The 20,508-nt window shown below is 49.8% G+C and overlaps 2 protein-coding genes across 2 annotated transcripts in view; one reads left to right on the top strand and one right to left on the bottom strand.

The window, feature by feature from the left end:
• TFR2 (transferrin receptor 2) overlaps positions 1 to 8,371 on the bottom strand; it is a 35,379-nt gene extending 27,008 nt beyond the window's left edge. The window contains 2 exon segments of the mRNA XM_033171239.1: positions 6,150 to 6,215; positions 8,250 to 8,371. Coding sequence (XP_033027130.1) covers positions 6,150 to 6,215; positions 8,250 to 8,270 — 87 coding nt within the window. The 5' untranslated portion in view covers positions 8,271 to 8,371.
• EPO (erythropoietin) lies at positions 6,212 to 16,047 on the top strand. Its single transcript, XM_033171238.1, has 5 exons — positions 6,212 to 6,389; positions 9,036 to 9,163; positions 11,049 to 11,138; positions 11,899 to 12,066; positions 15,557 to 16,047. The coding sequence occupies exons 1-5, from the start codon at positions 6,377 to 6,379 to the stop codon at positions 15,683 to 15,685; spliced, it is 528 nt and encodes a 175-aa protein (XP_033027129.1). The 5' UTR covers positions 6,212 to 6,376; the 3' UTR covers positions 15,686 to 16,047.
• The last annotated feature ends 4,461 nt before the right edge of the window (positions 16,048 to 20,508 follow it).

The raw sequence follows: 20,508 nt of genomic DNA, 5'->3' as shown, positions 1-20,508 counted from the left end.
TTGGCTTCTCTAGAAAACTAGTAGACGGTATAACAGAATGGGAGGGGGACAGGGTAAGAGACTCCAACTCTGGGCAATTTGAGTTCAGTCAGGAGGAAAAAGCTGGGAGCCAGGACTCCTGGGTCGTCAAAGTGGGAGAGAGTGGGAAGAGAATTAGACAGGGATATGGGGCTGGGAGCCAGGACTTCCGAGTCCCCCTTGATTCACGGCTCCGCCCCACCTCCCTTGCAGCCTGCCCCCCTTCCTCGGTGGTGTGTGTGATGTGAAGCGACCCCACGGAGCGTTGGACTCGTTGCACGTACGCACACCAGGCAAGGTGGCCCAGGCATGGACCGTCCCATCTGCAGCCGTCAGAAAGTGGTCCCTGGGGGCCCCATAAATCGGCACGGCGGCATCTTGTCGCCAAGTAAATGAAAGCGGCTTTTCCACCACCTCTTAGTGGGAGGAAGCCTCATAACAATGGGGATGTGTGATGAGACATTCTGGCGGGCTGTGGCCTGTTTCTCTCGGTGTGTGTGTGAGAGAGAATTTTTTAAAGCGCTGGTGCACACACATCACATGCGCCTGTGACCTGCTTTCAGAAAAGCAGAGGTTATTTACCGCAGAGTTGGAATGGGCTCACAAGGGTCATCTAGTCCAACCCCTGGCGATGCAGGGATCACAGCTCAAGAATCCCTTTCCCTAGTTGTGGAGGGGAGTGTTGTTTCACTCAGGGAAGGGCTTCACAGCCTCTCCTCACAAAAACACACTTGTTGCTTTCTCACTGTACATCACCAGTCTGTGGAACTCACTGCTTCATGGTTACGAGATGGCCGCTAGCAGTGGCTGGTGGCTACGATTAGGGAATGGTGGTGGTGGGGTGTTTGATTTTGTTTGCATCTTAATAAGAAACTAAATACTTTGCGTATTCTGAACCAAAACCACAACTATCCTTTGAAAGTCATGCTTCTCTGAATTTTGCGATGGCGTTCGCCAACCAAACAGTATGTGCGAACATGCGTATGTTGGGGGAAGCATTTGCATTAAAATGTATAGAGTCCTGAAAATAACGTACAAAAATGCATTATGGCAGGGGGACATGCATCTATTGCTCAAAACAGCACACAAGAATGTGTATTTTAGGAGAAATTGGCACCAAAATGCTGGTGAATCTTCATGAGGATTTTAAAAAAAAACCAACAACCATCAATTGCTACCGAAACACACAGAGAACTGGATTTAGGATTGGGAAGATGAGAAACTGAAACCGACCTAGTCATAGATTCCCTAATCCTGACACCTGAAATCTGAAGGCTGTGTGTCCCGGGGGAATGCCCTGCGTGGATCTTGCAAACGTGCTGTGCAAACACAGAACTGGGCAGAACGTCCTGTCCTGAGGAACTCAGGATTCTCTCTCGCTACCTTCCGAAATGCAAGCCTCCCTATCAGCAATGCTGAGAGACCATGTTTGGAAGATCCAGGACAGGCAGAATGAAGCCCTTCTTCACGCAGCGTAGAGTTAACCTGCGGAACTCCCTCCCCCAGGAAGCCGGGACGGACGCCAACCTGGGTGGCTTTGAAAGAGGACTGGGCAGAGGGTACCGTGACCATTTCAGCCGCACTGGGTGCCACAACAATGCCGTGAAACAAAGTGCGAGAGGCAGGGGGCACTAAGTGTTGTTCATGAGCTCCAATGCTGCTTATGGATTTCCCAGAAAAGCCATCTGGTTGGCCACTGTGAGAACAGGATGCTGGACTAGATGAGCCATTGGCCTGATCCAGCAGGCACTTCTGGTGTCCTTAGGTCTTCCTTGCGGGCTTCCCACTGAGGCATCTGGCTAACCCCTGGGAGACTAGGTGGGCTGGGCCCCCCTTGGCCTGATCCAGTAGGCTACTCTTATGTCCTTTCATTCCAAAGTACTGGGCAAGGCCAACCAGCGGCCTGGCCCCTCTGTAGCTCTCTGCATGCATCCCATGCTTTGCTTTCAGAAGGGGCCTCTGGCTGACAAGGCGAGGATCTCTCTGCCTGCGACCTTGGAGGGGTGCCCTGCATCCCATGACTCAGCAGAGAGAGAAAGCAGCTCACTCCTCTGCTCCACTCAGGAATGTGAACTTCCCTCTGGAGGAAAAGAGCTGCCATAAGGGGAGCTGGATCGCTCCACGCTGTCTGCAACGAAAAGCAGCACCACAGAGATCGGCTTGCTCCAACCTGGTGCCCTCCAGATATTTTGGACTACAACTCCCATCGGCTCTGCTGACTGGGGCCTATAGGAATTGAGGGCCCAAACGTGGGGAAGACTGAACCAGAGGGAGGCCCTTCTCCTTTCCCTCCTGCCCCGGCTGATGCACCTTTGCCCCCTTTCTGCTTAACAGCTCAGTCAGTAGAGCACGAGACTCTTAATCTTAGGGTTTGTGGGTTCAAGCCCCACATTGGGCAAAAGGTTCCTGCCTTCCAGGGGGTTGGACTAGATGACGCTCGTGGTCCCTTCCAACTCTACAATTCCCTGATTCTATGTGGGTTGGGGGCTCCGGAAACAAGGGTGCCAGGCCGATCTTGGCAGCTTTGGGGTTTGTTCAGTGATAGCAGGGAACACAGAGCGCCTGCAGCTGAGCCGAGGGCGAGAGGCTTGGCCGACATTTCGGCTTAGATAGCGCCAGGCGTCATCTAGGGGTGAGCCAAAAGCAGCTGCGGGTCACCCATGCCAAGATGGAAGGGGGCTTTTTCTGGGGCAGGGGTGGGACAGCTAGGATAGGAGGCAGGATTCAGCCCCAGAAACCTGTGTCCAGATCATTGGCTCCAGTGCCACAAGGACACACCTGGGATTCTTTAGCTGCAATTCCTGCATTGCAGGAGGGGGGTGGGCCAGATGACCCTCTGGTCCCCTTCCAGCGCCACAATTCCATGTTGCATCAGTAGCAAGAAGCCACATCTGGGGAAGGGTCGCTGTTGCTCAGTGGCAGAGAACCTGCTTGGCGTGCAGAAGGTCCCAGGCTAAATCCCCGGCAGCATCTAGCATAGGTTCCTGCCTGAGACCCTGGAGAGCCACTGCTGCCAACCAGTGCAAGCAATATTGGGCTGGATGGGCCAAGGGTGTAACTCTGTGCAAGGAAGCTCCCCACACGTCTGCGATTGGAGGGCAGGGATTCCAAACATGGAAGCAGGTTGCTGCCTAGCAAGACAGGAAGATGCCTTACACCAAGTCAGGCCTTTGGTCCATCTAGCTCAGTATTGCCTACACTGACCGGCAGCAGCTCTTCCAAGGTTGTAGCCAGTTCTGTTGAAAGATACCATTAGAGGCTGAACCTGGGACTCTTCCACTGAGCAGCAGTCCTTGTTCACAGGGGCAGGATCCTGCGCCCTTAACAGCTGAAATCAGGTGAAGCAGAACAGGACAGAACAGAAAACTCTCTAATAAGAATGTAAGAAAGTCCTGCTGAATCTGATAGTGTGTGTGTGGTTGTTCTGCAGCTCTACTGCCTCTGAATGTGGAGGTTCCATTTGGCCCATCCTAATAGCCACTGACAGACAACCCACCCCCTCCTCCATGGATTTGTCTAGTCCTCTTGTAATGCCATTCAAGTTGGCAGCCATCACTTCCTCCAGTGGGAGTGAGTTCCACAGGTTAACAAAGCGCACCACATGACAAAGTCCTTCCTTTTCCCTGTCCTGAATCTTCCAACGTTCAGCTTCACTAGATGCCCCTCCCCTTTTCTGCCCACGCCCATGCCCTTTTCTGAACCTTTTCCAGCTCTGCAGAGGCAACCAGAACTGTATTCAGTACAGTATTTCAATCTTGAGCATGGAATGTGCCCTTATCACATAACACCCTCCTCCTGCAACTAAAACGCTGGTATCTGAAGTTCCTGCAATAATGAGCATTCTAACAATAATACAGTATAGAAAGCTAATGCAGCCTCGTGTTTGTTTGTTTTTTGTTTTGTTTTTAAAAACCTTTCAAGAGGAACGAGAGGCAATCATGGGGGCAAGCTTCACCTGTTGCATTACTGCCTGCCATGCAGGTCTTTTTGGCGGGCGCAGGAGAACTGGTGGCAAGCCTTAAGTTGCAAGATGGATGTGGAGGCTTTGGAGCCAGGAGGAAACACCCAGAATTCAGCTATGGGGCATTTGGGGTTTGATATTCAGAACCAAACCAGACCAAACCAAGTCCTTCTTCTTGCAGTACATAGTCGAAACAAAATAAAAAAATTCTTTCCAGTAGCACCTTAGAGACCAACTGAGTTTGTTCTTGGTATGAGTATGCACACGAAAGCTCATACCAAGAACAAACTCAGTTGGTCTCTAAGGTGCTACTGGAAAGAATTTTTTATTTTGTTTCGACTATGGCAGACCAACACGGCTACCCACCTGTAACTTGCAGTACATAGTTAAACTGCAGAACTCACCCCCCCCCCCCCGAGGAGGCAGTGATGACCATCAACCAAATGACTTTAAAACAGGATTAGACAAATCCATGGAGCAAGAGAGGGCTATTGATGGCTATTAGCCACTCGTGATGGCTATGCTCTGCCCTCCATGGTCAGAGGCAGTAAAGCTTCTAAAAACTAGTTGCTGGAAACCAGAGGAAGGGAGAGTGGCTCTTGAGGTCAAACCCTGCTTGCGGGTTTCCCATAATAAGCATCTGGCCACTGTGAGGACAGGACATGCTGGACTAGTCGCTCCATCAGCCTGATCCAGCAGGCTCTTTGTGTGTTCTTATATTCTTAAATATCTCCATTGAGGGGTCTCTGCCTAAAAGCTTGGGGGGGGGAGCTGTTTCTAGAGAGCCAGATTTGAAGCACCAGAGTTTCAAGAGGTTAAATGGGACAATGCGCTAACTCTGCATAAAGTGCATCTTTTATAGGAGCAGAGTTGGCTCGATTGAAAGCAGTAAATTGTGCAAGCAAGGACGCCTGGGTTATTTGCACCCTCGTGGGCAAAGGGTTATTATGCCTATAAGTTCAGGCCCGAAGCTTGGATTCTCTAGGAGAGGGAACTGGCTCTGTTTAGCTTGGAGAAGAGAAGACTGAGAGGTGATAGGATAGCCATCTTCTCACATAGAAGACTTTTTAATGCTCCGGAGGGCAGGATGGATTCAAACCACAAGAAAGGAGGTCTGCCTAAACATCGGGAAGAACTTTCTGGCAGCAAGAGGCGTTTGACAGTGGAACGGACTCCCTCAGAAGGTGGTGAGCTCTCTCCTTCCTTGGAGGTTTCTAAACAGAGGTCAGATGGCCACTTGCCAGCTGTGATTCCTGCCTTGCAGGGGGTTGGGCTAGATGGCCCTTGGGGGTCCCCTGCAACTCCATGATTTTAGGGGAGGGGGCAGCTGAAAGTCAGGTGTCTGGGGTGCCTCGGAGCAGGAGGAGAGCAACGGATGCTGAGATCTGGCAGGACACCCGGGTGCATCCTGGAGATGTAGCCCGTCATCGGTGGAGGAGAAGGCGTCACCAGCCGAGGAACGTCACTCTGGCCAGGCGTGAGTCAGGGGTGCTCCTCCTCACGCCTTTTTTTTTTTTGGCACACCAAGGCTCCCTGGATGGCGGCCTGCCAAGGCAGTGACCTTAACCACCTTGACGCCTTAACCTGTGGCTGGCCTGCAGCCAGGGGCAGACGTGTCTGGTCCTGCATGGGCCTTCCTCCTTGAAGGGAAAAAAGCCCCCTTTGGCTTCCGGCCGGCAGAGGGAAATTGTCCATCTCCCTCCTGGCCTGTCCAGTGACATTCTTGCACTCAGGGAAGGAAGGGAGCGTGGTGGAGGTCGGGGTGGGGGGGAGAGAGACAGAGCGGGAGAAAAGCCACATCGGGCAGAGAGCAGAGGGATCAGGCGGATGAAACATTAACTGTGCCTCGTGCGTCCGGTGGCACAGCTTTCGCGAGATCTGGGGTCTGCAGAGGAAGGGGAAAGGGGGTCGCTTTCCCCCACTCCTCCAAGCAAACATCAGTGGGGAATTTGTGTGTGCGCGCGCAAAAATGCAAGCCGGTGTCCGGCACTGCTAGGAGCAGATCCTCCAAAAAGAGAAGAAATCAGGTTCTTCGGGTGGCAATTGGGATCTTGAGAGAGAAAGAGAGCAGGGCACTGGAGCAGCCGACCAAGTTCTTGAGAAGTTAGGCTTCCCGGTCAAAAGGTGAAGAGGGCGCCAACGTTTCGGACAAGGTCCTTTGCAAACTCACCTTGGCGTGTGCGGATTGCGACCTCTTCCTCTTCGCTGAGCCAAACCAGCCGGACTTTTGCGTGATCTGGAGAGAGAAAGGAGGGAAATATAAGCTACTGGACGTCCCTCACGTGGAGCTGCCGCGGTCGACCTGCTCAGCCACCGCCCCCACCCCAAAACGGCGGTCCATGGCTAGCCATGGGGCAGAAGGGGTCCGCTAGTCTCTAGGACCATGAAGTTTTGGCTATGGGGATACCTGGTGAGTAGCGTCCATCCGCTCCGGCGGTTGCCAAGGGGGAGGCCAGGGGGACGGTGCCAGCTGCGGCAATCGATTGAGTTGGGCCCCTGCCAAAGGGAATTGGCTGAGCACAGCAAGGTGGCTAGAGGAAGCTGCTGTAGGCCAGGCCATTTGCCTCTCACAGCCCAGCCCAGCCCTGACGGGCAGCAGCGACAGCAGCTGTAGCTGCCCTCCCTCTGGAGTAGTCTCAGGTAGAGAGAGGGGCTCCTTTCCTTCATGGCCTGCTTCTTGATGCTGGGGTGCTGGGGTGGGCTGAAGCAGGGACATTCTGCACCCCAAGCAGATGACTTTTCACCCACCCTCTCCCTTGTTGTTCAGTCGTGTCCGACTCTTTGTGACCCCATGGACCAGAGCACGCCAGGCATGCCTATCTTTCACTGCCTCCCGCAGTTTAGACAAACTCATGCTAGTCGCTTCGAGAACAATGTCTAACCATCTCATCCTCTGTCGTCCCCTTCTCCTTGTGCCCCCCATCTTTCCCAACATCAGGGTCTTTTCTAGGGAGTCTTCTCTTCTCATGAGGTGGCCAAAGTACTGGAGCCTCAACTTCAGGATCTGTCCCTCTCCCTTGGTTCTCTTCAAAGTTTGGGAAACGGAGGTTGTAAAATTAGTCAAGTCAGGGGTCCGCTGAGGTTATGAAATCCTCCTCAGGAAGGCTGTTAGATAATAGGCAGGAGGTGGCAGCAGGCAGGTGCCTTGTGGGGCTGGAGTGGGGGCTCTGGAAACCCAGGAGTCCTAGGCTAGGTAGCCCTGGGCCTCTTTATTGGCAAAAAGGGCAATTTGGAAGCCACTCAGCTGCGTTATTATGGGGGCATAGGCAACTTGGTGCCTGATAAGCAAGGGATACTGGGATTGCAGCCAAAATTCCTAAGGTTTTGTTCTATTTGATCAGTTGCAAACGGAGCCTCTAGGATTTGTGCAGGCAGCCTTGAGAGACACCTGGGCCCTCTGGAAGAGAGGAACTGCAGGGGAAGGGGACTTCTCATCAGTGAGGAAATCAGAGCATTTTCTCAGGCATTGCCTAAGGTCACCCCTGCCAGGCAGGCTAGCCTTTGCATCCCCATTTGGCAATGGGGAGCATAGGGGGCAGGTGAGGCTTGTCAAAAGCCAATAAATCAGTTTGCGGCAGAGGACTGTGAGATTTGAACAGAGGGTCCACCCACACAGTGCACTCTGAGCTGTTTGGCCGCACCAGGTAGAAGATCAGGGCTCTGTGGGTTTCCTTCTGAACAGCCACATTTCTGGGGACTCAGAGGGTTCTGGGAATTTCTCTCTCTCTCTCTCTCTCTCTCTCTCTCTCTCTCTCTCTCTGTGTGTGTGTGTGTGTGTGTGTAGAATGTAGGGGAAATCTCATGCATATTCCCAGGCTGGACTGTGGTATGTGTGTGTGGAAGAGAGAGAAACTGTATGAGTTGAAACACGGAGAAGTGGAAGGTGCTGATAAGGGCTCTGTCGACACCGCAAGCTGATAAACGAGAGCTTGAAGTGGGATCTGCAGTGCCGAATTTGGAGTTTGGAATTGCAACATTGCAAACATCACTAAGCAACTCACCTAAAATGCAAAACGCTGATGGAAAGAAACCGTGCGCGCACACCCAGCTTGGATCGATGGCCTTGAACACTATGCTGTGGGCATGGGGAGGCAGTTGGGGAGGAATGGGAGAGGAAGGGACATTTCATATTCCTGCCTGTCCTGCAGCTATTGAAGGACAGGAGCCCTGACAGAAGGGGGGTGGGGAAGATGGGGACCCAAAGAATGTCTCTTCCCTCCCTGGGATTTACAGCTGGATTTGGAGCTGTCTAAACCTCTAAAAGCCATACCTGAAATTTCCTGCATTCCATCCTGCTTGTGGGATTCCGGAGGCAGGCAACATTAAATGTCTGGCGCTTGTGGTTTCTGCATTGCAGAGGGTTGGGCTAGATGACCCCCTGGGGTCTCTTCCAACTCTACAATTCTATGATTCTGTGAATGGAAGGTTGCGACAAGTCACTTTGGGTTGCATTGGGGAAAAAGAGAGAGCCACTAATAAGATAATACTAATAGTGGATGACATTCATATCTTTTGGAACTGATCTCAAATGCAAATATTTTGGAAATCCGTCCAGGATAATATTTCTGATATGTTAGAATATCATATACCCTTAGAACCTGAAATATTTCTGCCTGGTTATCTGAAGGATGTTATCAGTCATTATTATTATCCCAGAAAAATGATTGAGAAATAAGTGTTCAGTCTTATATCTGCTGCTAAGTTTATGAGAGCTAAAAAATGGGGAGAATATGCATCTCCTACTGTAAATGAACATATGGGGGGACAACAAATATTAAGTTAGTTTATTATACAAATAAATCAGCCTAATTGGTTTCTGGGGAAATGGGTATTTTGGAAATAGTTTTGTTTTTGTTTTGTTTACTTCATTGAATTTGAAAATTATTTTATGTGGTGGTGGTGGTGATGATTAGGGTGGGGATGGAGGGATGGGCTTTTGGACGGACAAAGCCACCACTAGACTAGTTGCGATGGGCAGATGAATGATGTGGCACGCATGACGATGCAAAGCAGCTCTGCAAAAGATCTAAGGAGGACCTCACCTTTTATTCTCCAGGGCTGACTCCTCTCCTGTTAATGTTGGGATTCCTGGCACCAGCGCTCCTTACGACCCCCGAGCCCATGTGCGACCAGCGTGTCATGAACAAGTACATCCAAGATGTCAGCAAGGCTGAGAGCGAAATCGTACGTCTGCTTGCCCTCTTTTCTTGCCCTGCTCCCTTCCCATCCTTTATCTCGGGCGCACTTTCCTTCCTGTACACACACGGGGTATAAGGTTTCGTCATTCGTTTATTCAGATGCATTTATACCCCACCTTCTTCTCCAAGGAGCTCAAGGTGGCGGGTTCATGGTTCTCCTCACAACAACAACAACCCTGTGAGGTAGGTAAGGCTGAGAGAAGGCAACAACTGCACCCGCCCAGGTCACACCCAGGGAGCTTCATGGCCGCTGAGTGGGGATTTGAACCCTGATCTCTCCCAGGTCCTGGCCTGACACTCTAAGCACTGGCATTTGCTCCGACAAGCTGCAGCAGTGGCCAACAGCCTGGATGGCTTTAAAATAAAATGAAGATGTGTGGAAAATAAATGAAGATGTGTCCCTGTCAGAGGAGACCCACTGAAATGAACAGGCCCTAGTCATCATGCCCACTTCTGACATCATGTCTACTCTGTTTGGGTCATCTATTTGGCCACTGTGAGAACAGGATGCTGGACCAGACAGGGCCCCTTTGGCCTGGCCCAGCAGGGATCTTATAGCATCAGAAAAAGCTTTATGCCAAAAAAAAGGGGGTGTTTATTTCAACAAGCATTTTGCTGGTTTTTATCTGGGTAGCACTGGTAATTATTTTATATTGTTTTATGTACATTGCTCAGAGGGCTGTTGTTTTCTAAAGGAAGCAGTTTATAAATATTTTCTTAATAAACAAATATATGACAAAATATACGCTAAATGGTGCATCTGTGTACTGTTTGACAATGGAATGCGGTCGACTCTCCTTCCTTGGAGGTTTTTAAGCAGAAGTTGGGTGGCCACCTGTCATGGATGCTTTAGTTAAGATTCCTGCATTGCAGGGGGTTGGACTAGATGACCCTCGGGGTCCCTCCCAACTTTACAATTCTATGAATCTATGGTTCTATATGTACCGGGCCAAGTTCAAGGTTTTGCTTTTGGTATGCAAAGCCCTTACAAGAACCTGGGACCAGTTTACCTGTGAGATCACCTTACCCCAATGTGCCTCCCTGACTGCTTAGATCTGCAGAACTGGCACTGCTACAGGTGCCACATAATATAGGGTTTCCATACGTCTGGAATTTCCCGGACATAGTCAGAATACTGCAATCGAAAGCAGTGTCCAGGTGGAAATCGCTAAAAATGTCCAGGAAACTCTGGTCGTACGGCAACCCATGTTGGCAGTGTCGTTTTTGACAATTTTGACAAATATGGCAAATAATACCCATTTCACATTTGTAAGAACTGGATATTTTACACTCTGGAACTCCCTGCCTATTGATACCAGGCAGTCACCTTCATCAGGCAGGCATCCTGCTAAAAACATTTTTGTTTAGACAAACCTACCCAGATTTTTTTAGAAAGCCGGTGCAGATTTTAATCTGTTTTTAGTCTACTGTTATTTTAACTTTTCGAAAGTCTTAAATGATTGTTGTTAATTCTTCTCATTTTATTGCATTGCTTTATCCTTCTTGTAAACCACATTGAGGTGGGTTTTTTGTGCGTTAGAATCAAACGGTGTATGGATTTTATGAAGTAAATAAATACCCTATTGGCCTATAACTTCCCTGCAGGAAGGAACCCTCTGGATACCAGTCACTGGGAAAGCAAGCCCCCAAAGTGCCAGGAAGCTTGTGGGCTTCTTGTTGGCAATTGTTTGAGCTGGGCCAGTGTGGGAACAGGATGCAGGATGAGGCCGACCTTTGGTCTGATCCAGCTGCAGGGCTCACCTAAGGGTCTTAAAACTACAGCCCCCAGAATTCCTTGTGCCAACTAAGCCACATCTCAAAGCAGTTTAAGTCTGTAGCATAGATGTGAATGGACTCTGATTTCTTTACAGGTAGAACTTTGTAGAACTTCCTGCAACCTGCCTGAACCTGTCATGGTGCTGGACACCGGAGTCAACATACGTAGCTGGAGAAAAATGAATGTAAGTTTGATCTGGGGTAGTGAAGGGGGTTGCCGAGAGTAGGGTGTGGGGCTGATGCAATTTGCTGTGGGGCCTGCTCAGCACCAGGGCTGAGGGAGAAATTCAATTCTGTCTGCATTTAAATGGGAAATAAACCAATATGAGAACTGAAACAAAGGCATTCTCCTAAAATCACAATACTCGGAATTTTGCAATGCGATTCTCCAACCGATGAGTGCAAAAATAAAAATCAAAACTTATCTGCTAGGGGAAAGCAGGCATAAGAAGGCACATACTGTATTGGCGATAACCTCTCACAAAAATGCATTATTACTATTCTTATTTATTTGTTACCTGTCCTTTACCCTCACATTATTATTATTATTATTATTATTATTATTATTATTATTATTCTGTTGTGAGCTGCCCAAAGTGGCTGGGGAAACCCAGCCAGATGGGCGGGGCATTAATAATAATAATAATAATAATAATAATAATAATAATTTGTTGTTGTTGTTACTACTACTACTACTAGTAGTAGTAGTAAGGTCCCTATTGGGGAAAATTCATTGCAAAAATGTGTATATTAGGAAGAAATTTGCCCTCAAATACTGATGAATTTTCACGAGGATTTGTCTTTTAAATGAAAATTGCTGCAGAAACATAGAGAAGAGTTTAAGATGGGGGAAATTGAGAAACTGAGAGTAACTGGAACGGGCATATATGCCCACCCCTTTAATATCACTAATGGACTTATTCTCCCCCCACCCCACTCTGCTAGAGGACGAGGCAGGCGTCCGAGGTGTGGAGAGGCCAGACCCTCCTTTCGAGGGCCATCAGCCAAGTCCAAAGGCATCATTCAGCCATGCAGCCTTTTCTCCGCCAGCTGGAAGTGATGGAAAGCTGTCTGCGGAGCATCAGAAACATCTTGCGTGGCCACGGAGCCCAGGTGAGAGCTAAGCACCCAGAGCTAAGCACCAGATCTGCGGGGAGGGAGTACTGATGAGGAGGCTGGAGTTCCTTGCTCAGAAACAAAGAATTGAAAAGGGGTCCCTCAAGGGTCATCTAGTCCAACCCCCTGCAATGCTGGCATCACGGCAAATCACAGCCCTGCTCCTTAACTCCAGGTGGCTTTTAGGACGAGAGAAAAGCCTTTGCATATGTGCTCAGCAAAGCTTTGTTATAACAGAGACGTCTCGGGAGCACGCACGTTGGCCAAGTGGTGAGGCGCTTTGCACGCGCGCAGAGGAAGTCTTCCACTCCTGCCGGCCAGTACGTGCAGAGAGAGGGAGAGAAGCAGTTTCCTCGGAGGGTATGGACAAAGCGCAGTAGAGGCGGTTCGATTCTTCTTAGTAACAAAGTGGGAGAGGGAAGACGGAATCGCCAAAGCAGACATTCTACAAATTCAGATTTGCCTGCAAATTTGAAATAGCGTTAGACTGGAACAGCAGAGAGTTGGTCTCCTCTATAGGAGAGCAAAATCCTCAATATATCTGTTAGCATGGCAGTGCAAATATTGCTACCTCCTTGCAGGCCGTGCGGATAGCGAACCCTGACTCTCCTGGGCCAGTTTCCCTTCCAGCGGCAACCAGAATCAGCTAGTAATTTTCCAGGCCTCCTTTCCCCCACCCTTCTGCCTCCTCCTGAGGCAGCTTTTGCAAATCCCAAGGGCTCCCCTTCACACCCTGGAAATATGGCCCTAGTTAAGCCCCTTGGATCGCCCTCACCAGGGTGGCTGCAGAAGGAAGATTCCCTCACAGAGTGGGAATGCATGACAAATGCCTTGATCACCTATTACCTTGTAAAGAGGGAGGGAAAGAGGGGGGAAGAGCGTTTCATTTGAAAAAAAATGCTAGCATTAGCGCCGAGAGTTGTGAGGAGAAACCTCTATTCCCCTCTCTGAGTGCACTTTGTTACCACCTTGAACAGTCATGGCGTCCCCCAAAGGATTCTGGGAGCTGTGGCTTGTTACAAGGACTGAGATTTCTGAGGAGGGCCTTTTATTCCCCTCACAGAGAGCACTATGGTGCCCCTTTGTACAATTATGGCATCCCCAAAGGATTCTGGGAGCTGTGCCTTGTTCAGAGTGCTGAGATTTCTGAGGAGGCCCCTTTATTCCCCTCACAGAGAGCACTATGGTGCCCCTTTGAACAGTCATGGCTTCCCCCAAAGGATTCTGGGAGCTGTGGCTTGTTACAAGGACTGAGATTTCTGAGGAGGGCCTTTTATTCCCCTCACAGAGAGCACTATGGTGCCCCTTTGAACAGTCATGGCTTCCCCCAAAGGATTCTGGGAGCTGTGGCTTGTTACAAGCACTGAGATTTCTGAGGAGACCCTCTTATTCCCCTCACAGAGAGCACTATGGTGCCCCTTTGAACAATCATGGTGTCCCCCAAAGGATTCTGGGAGCTGTGGTTGATACAAGCACTGAGATTTCTGAGGAGACCCTCTTATTCCCCTCACAGAGAGCACTATGGTGCCCCTTTGAACAATCATGGTGTCCCCCAAAGGATTCTGGGAGCTGTGGCTTGTTACAAGCACTGAGATTTCTGAGGAGACCCTTTATTCCCCTCACACAGAGCACTATGGTGCCCCTTTGTACAATTATGGCTTCTCCCAAAGGATTCTGGGAGCTATGGCTTGTTCAGAGTGCTGAGATTTCTGAGATTTTATTCCCCTCAAACAAAGCACTATATAGTGCTGTTTTTCTAGAAAAAACAGAGGCGCTGGAACTCGCCAAGAACACCTCCCTTGTTCTCTCGAGGATGGCAATGGCGCCTACATGAGAGGTGCCAGAACTGATTTCTGGCAAGTTCCGGATGGAAAAAATGCCCTGGATACATGTATGCAGTCATGGCTTCCCCCAAGGGATTCTGGGAGCTGAGATTTCTGAGGAGAGATCTCCTATTCCCCTCACAGAGAGCACTATGGTGCCCCTTTGAACAGACATGGCTACCCCTAAAGGAATAGACCCCTAGTCCCATCACAGAGCTCACTGTGATACCACTTTCAATGGTCATGACGTCCCACAAAGGATTCTGGGAGCTGTACTTTGTTAAAGATGGTGAAAGTTGTGAGGAGACCCACTATTCCCCTCACAGAGCATACTATACCAATTTATAAACAGTCATGGCCTCCCCCAAAGGATTCTGGGAGCTGAAGTTTGTGAAGGGAGCCGGGAGTTGTGAGGGGATCCCCCTATTCCCCTCACAGAGCAGACTATAATACTAGTTTAAACTGTCATGGCTTCCCCCAAAGGATTCTGGGAGCTGTGACTTGTTCAGAGTGCTGAGATTTCTGAGGAGACCCTTTTATTCCCCTCACACAAAGCACTATATGGTGCTGTTTTTCTAGAAAAAAGAGGCACTGGAATTCACTAAGAAAACCTCCCTTGTTCTCTCAAGGATGGCAATGGCGCCTACATGAGGGGTGCCAGAACTGATTTCCGGCGAGTTCTGTGTGGATAAGAAGAGATTTCTGGGAGCTATGGCTTGTTCAGGGTGCTGAGGGTTGTTAGGGCTACAATTCCCACAGTTCCCTTGCGAAGGAGGATTATTAAACCGTTCTGTGAATAGTAGCTCTGTGAGGGGAATGGAGGGGGCATTTCAACTCTCAGCACCCCTAACAAACTACAACTCCCCGAATCCTTTGGGGCAAGCCATGACTGTTTATTTTATTTTTTTGAAGAAAATTTATTAAGTTTTAACAATAAAACACACACAAAATACAAAATACAACAAAAAAACTACGAAACTACAAAAATACAAAAATCTTAACAAATAAACACTTATTTAATTATCCTTATCTTATTCCTAACATTATTTGGGGACCTCCTCACATCCTGTCTTCTGCGTTCAATTCTAATCTTCTTTAGTAACTTTATAACATTTTAAAATCTTCTTTCTCATCAAATCTTAATCTTTATAAACAATAATCATCATTTAACTTTAATCTTAATCCTAATAAAAACAAATTTATATTTCTAACTACTTCTTATATCCTATCTTAATCTAACTTCTGGCATTACTGTAGCCTTATATATCCACTGATTCCAATTTCAAATGTCTATCTTTTCACGTCATTTCAAATAGTCTTTGAATTTCTTCCAATCCTCCGAGACCAGAGGGAAGAAACGGTGCAGGAGGATTGGAAGCCATGACTGTTTAAAGCAGCATCACAGTTGAAATATATGGTCTGATTGCGGCCTATGGCTCCCATCTGACCCTAGCTGATGCTGATGGGGAGTGGTAGTCCACGGCACCTGGGGAGGCTGACTCAGCCAGAGGCCTTCTTTATGATGCTGATGGCAACCTGGCTGGCTGGGAGTTGCAGTCCAAAACACCCAGTGGGCGCCAGCTCGGGGACAGCTGCCTAAACTGTTCCAGTAAAAGATACCCATTAAGTAAACAGACACCTGCTTGGCACCTCTCTTGTTGCAGGAAGCCCCCCAAGATGACGTCTCGACCCGCACCCTGACCGTACAGACCATGAAAAAGCTGTTCAGCGTTTACTCGAGTTTCATCAGGGGGAAAGTCAGCCTGTACATTACAGAGGCCTGTGCCAGGTGACGGAGGGAGACCACCACCACCACCAACGCATACCACTCCGCATGCTGCTGCCATCCCCAACCGTCCACTGCTGGAGGGGATGGGTGCCCCTGTGTTGCCAGCTGAGTGACAGCTTGATTTGATTGGCAGGTGTCAACCACACGCACGCACACATGCATGTGCACACCCGGGTTCCGTGCGGACTGCCTCTCTCAGCCGGGGGGGAAACTTTGACTCGCTTGCTTTTGTGGACGCCCAGGAGCCGGCGACACTCATCCCTGCACATTCACACATACACAGACTTCCACTGCCCTCTGTGGTTCCTGACCCTGCCCGAAAGAGAAAACAAGAGCTTGGTTTATGGAAGGTCTGGTGCCTTGTCTGCAAATTCGTAGCAAGGTCATTCCCTGGGAGGGGAGCCATGGCGGTCCACCTTGGGGTGCAAACAGGGACCTTGGAGAATGGTGCTGTCATCAGGAAAGCGGAGCTTTTTCAACCATCGACTTTGGAGGAGAGAAAGAAAGAAAGAAAGAAAGAAAGAAAGAAAGAAAGAGAGAGAGAGAAAGAAAGAGAGAGAGAGAATGAGAGGAACGGAGGAGAGGAAGGAAGTCTGCAAAGCCAAGATGGGAAGAATTTCAAACCCAAGACACTGAGTTTTCCCAAGGGGCCCCGAGTTGCAAGGCCCACAATCCCTCTGCTGTGGGGCAAAGGAGGTGGGTCGCCCCCTCTCCAAGTGACTGACAGCGTTTGGTCTGTAGGGATGTGCGTTTTTGTGGGGGCTGGTGAGGAGGGACGAGAGAAATGTCGTACGGAGAAGTAGGCAAAGGTTTGATGGGGAAGGAATGGAAAGGAGGTTTGGCGGGCAGCAAAATGAAAGGATTTGGTGGGGAACTAACCACCTTCAGCAAAGGAAGATCCACGGCCACCAGGAAACCTCGAGCAGAGGAACATCGAGAGCGGCCTTATACCGAGCTGGGGCCCAAGGCGAAGACTGGTGGCCTTCCAGAGCTGGTTTCTGGGGGCCGGCACCTTAGCAAGTCAGAAAGCATGCACGTTCCTTGGGGTTCCACTTAGCATCATTTTCACAGTTCTGTCTGGGTTGTTGCAGGCCTTTCTCTGCTGTGAATGTGGAAAGCAGAAGTCGAAAGTTGTTTGTCAAAAGCCACAGCCCGTTTGTGCACTTGCTTGGGAGTGAAGAACTCCTTGAATTTAGTGGGGTTTACTTCTGAGTAAACGTGCACAAGTTGGAGCTGCGTGGTTTCAAAGCATCAGTTGTAGGGAGCATCTGAGAAGGGACCAGATGCTCCGAAGAGGTGAGGGTGACTGGCAGGTGTCCTTCGAAGCATACCTAACTTGGGAAATAAAGAACTGCAAAAATGTTTGGTGCGCCTGGAGGGGAGCGAGATCTATCTACCCTGTACCACAGGAGGCGATAAAGACTTGATTGGCGGGTGTCAGTCTTTTCAGGGGCAACTTCAGATGGTGTTTTATTGCAAGTGTCTTCTGTAATCTTGACACAATAGCAGTGCATTAATAATGGATTTATTCAGCTTTATTAGTTGTTCCGTGGTGTTTCCCACATTGGGGGGGGGGCGTAGTGCCACCAAAGGCCCTCCCCGCCCCACATTTGTGGTATGTAAAACGTTACGGGATTTCAGCAGAAAGGACAGGATATGAAAGGATTGGGAATGAAACACAGTGTGTCCACCTCAAAACATTTACAGGCACAAAGAATATCGAAGGCAGGGTAGCATATGATCGCCCCGATATCATCATGGGCGCAAATCATTGCAAATTCTCAGTGAAAAGGGCATTTCTGAATCATAGAACTGTAGACCTGCAAGGAGCCCTGATCCAACCCCCTTCTTGCCGAGAAAGAAGCCGATTTATCGAAATGCCTGCTGTAATAACCATTGAGACAATCTCCATGGATGCGAGTCCCTTTGCGCTCCTCTCCAAAACGTCAAAAGTTGCTGCTTCTGCTATTTCTGTAAAGTGAAGGTGAAGATTTGACGGCTGCCGGTTTTGCTTCAGGTTTGACTCCTTCCAAGGAGAGGGATAAAGGGCTTTCTTTGGTGCCACAGAGGATATACACCTATGTAAAGTTTTTGTTCTAAGGGACTTTATGAGAGTTTATATTTGATACTAAGTTAAACATGTACAGTTTTCCTGTATATTTATCTTGTTGACTTCAGAGAGCAGCTGGTTTGTATACTGGGTTTGGGAAAGGAAGATTTCCTGGTGGACGGGATTTTTTTTTTTTTAAGTACTTCTGTTTTATCTTTATTAAAGGTTGTTGTGCTTCCCAGAATACCCAGAGTTTCCGTTTCTAAACAAGAGCAATCAGGCTTGCAAGGACATCTCCTGGCCCTTGGATAACCTTCCCACCGCATAGTCTCTCAGTTACGTGTGAGAATCGGCTGTGGATCTTGCAATGGCAAGGGAAAGGCACTCTGCATATGCCCAGTGGCACACCTTTCTCTATCACCAATTGGCTTCAAATTTTCCAGAGACGAGCCTGGACAGCAGAAGCAAATTATTAAGCACCAGTCCAACCCCACCCTGCTCAGGGCAGGAAAATCCAGCGCTTCACCACTACCCCAAAAGAGACTTCAAGAAGTCTGCTTTAAGACTTCTATCCCAGGAGAGACCACCACCCTTTGAAGCCATTTTTTCCCCATTGTCCCAGCAGCTCTTACCATCAAGACCTCTCTCCTAACGTCCACCCAAAACCTACCCTCTTGTGACTGAAACCCTCTGCCCTCTTGGGGAGGGGCAGAAAAAATATATAATCCTTGTCCTCTTCTCTCTGTTGACGTTTTGATGGAGGAGAAGGCCCTCAATAGCTACTAGCCACAATGGCTACATTCCACCTCCACAATTGGGAGGCAGTAATGTTTCCGAGTGCCAGTTGCTGGAAATCACAGGAGGGGAGAGTGGCTCTGGTGCTGAGATCCTGCTTGTGGGTTTTTCATTGGGGCAACTGTTTGGCCCCTGTGAGAACAGGACGCTGGACTAGGTGGGGCATTGGCATGATCCAGCAGGGATTCGAAGGCTGGTTTCGTATCCCCTTTCCCCCATCATTTTTTCCCTCTACAGGTTAAACCATGGGTAGGTGACCTAAAAGGGATGTGGGTGGCGCTGTGGGATAAACCACAGAGCCTAGGGCTTGCTGATCAGAAGGTTGGTGGATTGAATTCCCGGGACAGGGTGAGCTCCCGTAGCTCGGTCCCAGCTCCTGCCAACCTAGCAGTTCGAAAGCACGTCAAAGTGCAAGTAGATAAATAGGTACCGCTCTGGCGGGAAGGTAAACGGCGTTTCCGTGCGCTGCTCCGGTTTGCCAGAAGCGGCTTAGTCATGCTGGCCACGACCCAGAAGGTGTACACCAGCTCCCTCGGCCAGTAAAGCGAGATGAGCGCCACAACCCCAGAGTTGGACACAACTGGACCTAATGGTCAGGGGTCCCTTTACCTTTACCCTTTAGGCAAACTAAGGCCCGGGGGCCAGATCTGGCCCACGGACGGTCCGGGAATCAGCGTGTTTTTACATGAGTAGAATGTGTGCTTTTATTTAAAATGCATCTCTGGGTTATTTATGGGGCATAGGAATTTGTTCACACACACCCCCAAAAAATATAGTCTGCCCCCCCCCAAGGTCTGAGGGACAGTGGACCAGCCCCTGCCGAAAGAGTTTGCTGACCCCTGGGTTAAACATTCCCAGTTCATAACTGAATTGTAGAAGGGGCCATGGGGGTCATCTAGTCCAACCCCCTGCAATGCAGGAATCCTTCGCCCAGCGTGGGGCTCAAACCCACGGCCCTGAGATTTAAGAGTCTCCTGCTCTACCGACTGAGCTAGTTCCTTCAGCCTTTTCCCACAAGGCTAGCTTCCCTTGCCACTGACTACCTCAGTTGCCCCTCTCCCAAATCCTTTTCCAGCGGGTCCTCCTTACTCTGCAGCCCCCAGAACTGGACGCAGGACTCCAGGCAAGGTCCGACTGGCGCAGAACCAAGCGGAACGGTGACTTCCTGTGACTTGGAAGCAATTGAGAAGCTACGTGCCCACGCTCCTGTTGCCATCCCAGATTGCCAGCCTTGACCTTCCCGCCGAGCCTGCGAGGTCACTGACTGCGCACACGCGGCTTGCCAAGCAGAGGCGGCTGAAATGGGCTTGCTCCCTCCCCAGCCCCCCCATTCACGTGGCTCCCCCACTGCCAAGCAAAACAGAAAACAGCCCTCGACTCTGGAGCTGCCAGGCTGCTCTTTTGGGCTCCGTCGCCTGCAGAGTCAGGACTTTGCAAACTGTTGGGAGGGGCGCCCGAGAATTTGGACAAAATCATGGAGGGGGCTGGCTATGGCTCCAGTGGCCCCACAGGTCTTGTGCTCAGGGTCCCGATTGTGGGTTTCACATAATGGGCCCCTGGCTGCCCCCCACCCAGAACAGGATGCTGGACTTGATGGGTGCTCAAGAACCTACGAAAAGCCTGCAGGATCAGGCCCTTCTAGCACAGCATCCTGTTCTCGCAGGGGCCAACTAGGGGCCCCAATTGGAGGCCCACAAACAGGCTCTGAGCACCAGAGCTCTCTCCCCTCCTGTGGTTTCAGAAACTGGGATTCAGAAACATCGCTTCTTCTGACTGTGGAGGCAGAGCAGAACCATTGTGGCTAGTAGCCATTCATAGCTCTCTCCTCCTCGGTGAGCTTGTTCAACCCTCTTTTAAAGCTTGGTGGCCATCGCTGCCTCCTGTGGCAGGGAGTTCCATAGTTTAACTCCGTTCTGCACGAAGGACTTGATTTTGCCTTTCCTGAATCTCCCCATGTGCAGCTTCATGTTCAGAATCCAATT

This window comes from Lacerta agilis, chromosome 14 (assembly GCF_009819535.1).
Source record: "Lacerta agilis isolate rLacAgi1 chromosome 14, rLacAgi1.pri, whole genome shotgun sequence".
Classification (NCBI taxonomy): Eukaryota; Metazoa; Chordata; class Lepidosauria; order Squamata; family Lacertidae; genus Lacerta; species Lacerta agilis.
This window is presented reverse-complemented; position numbering and strand designations above follow the sequence as displayed.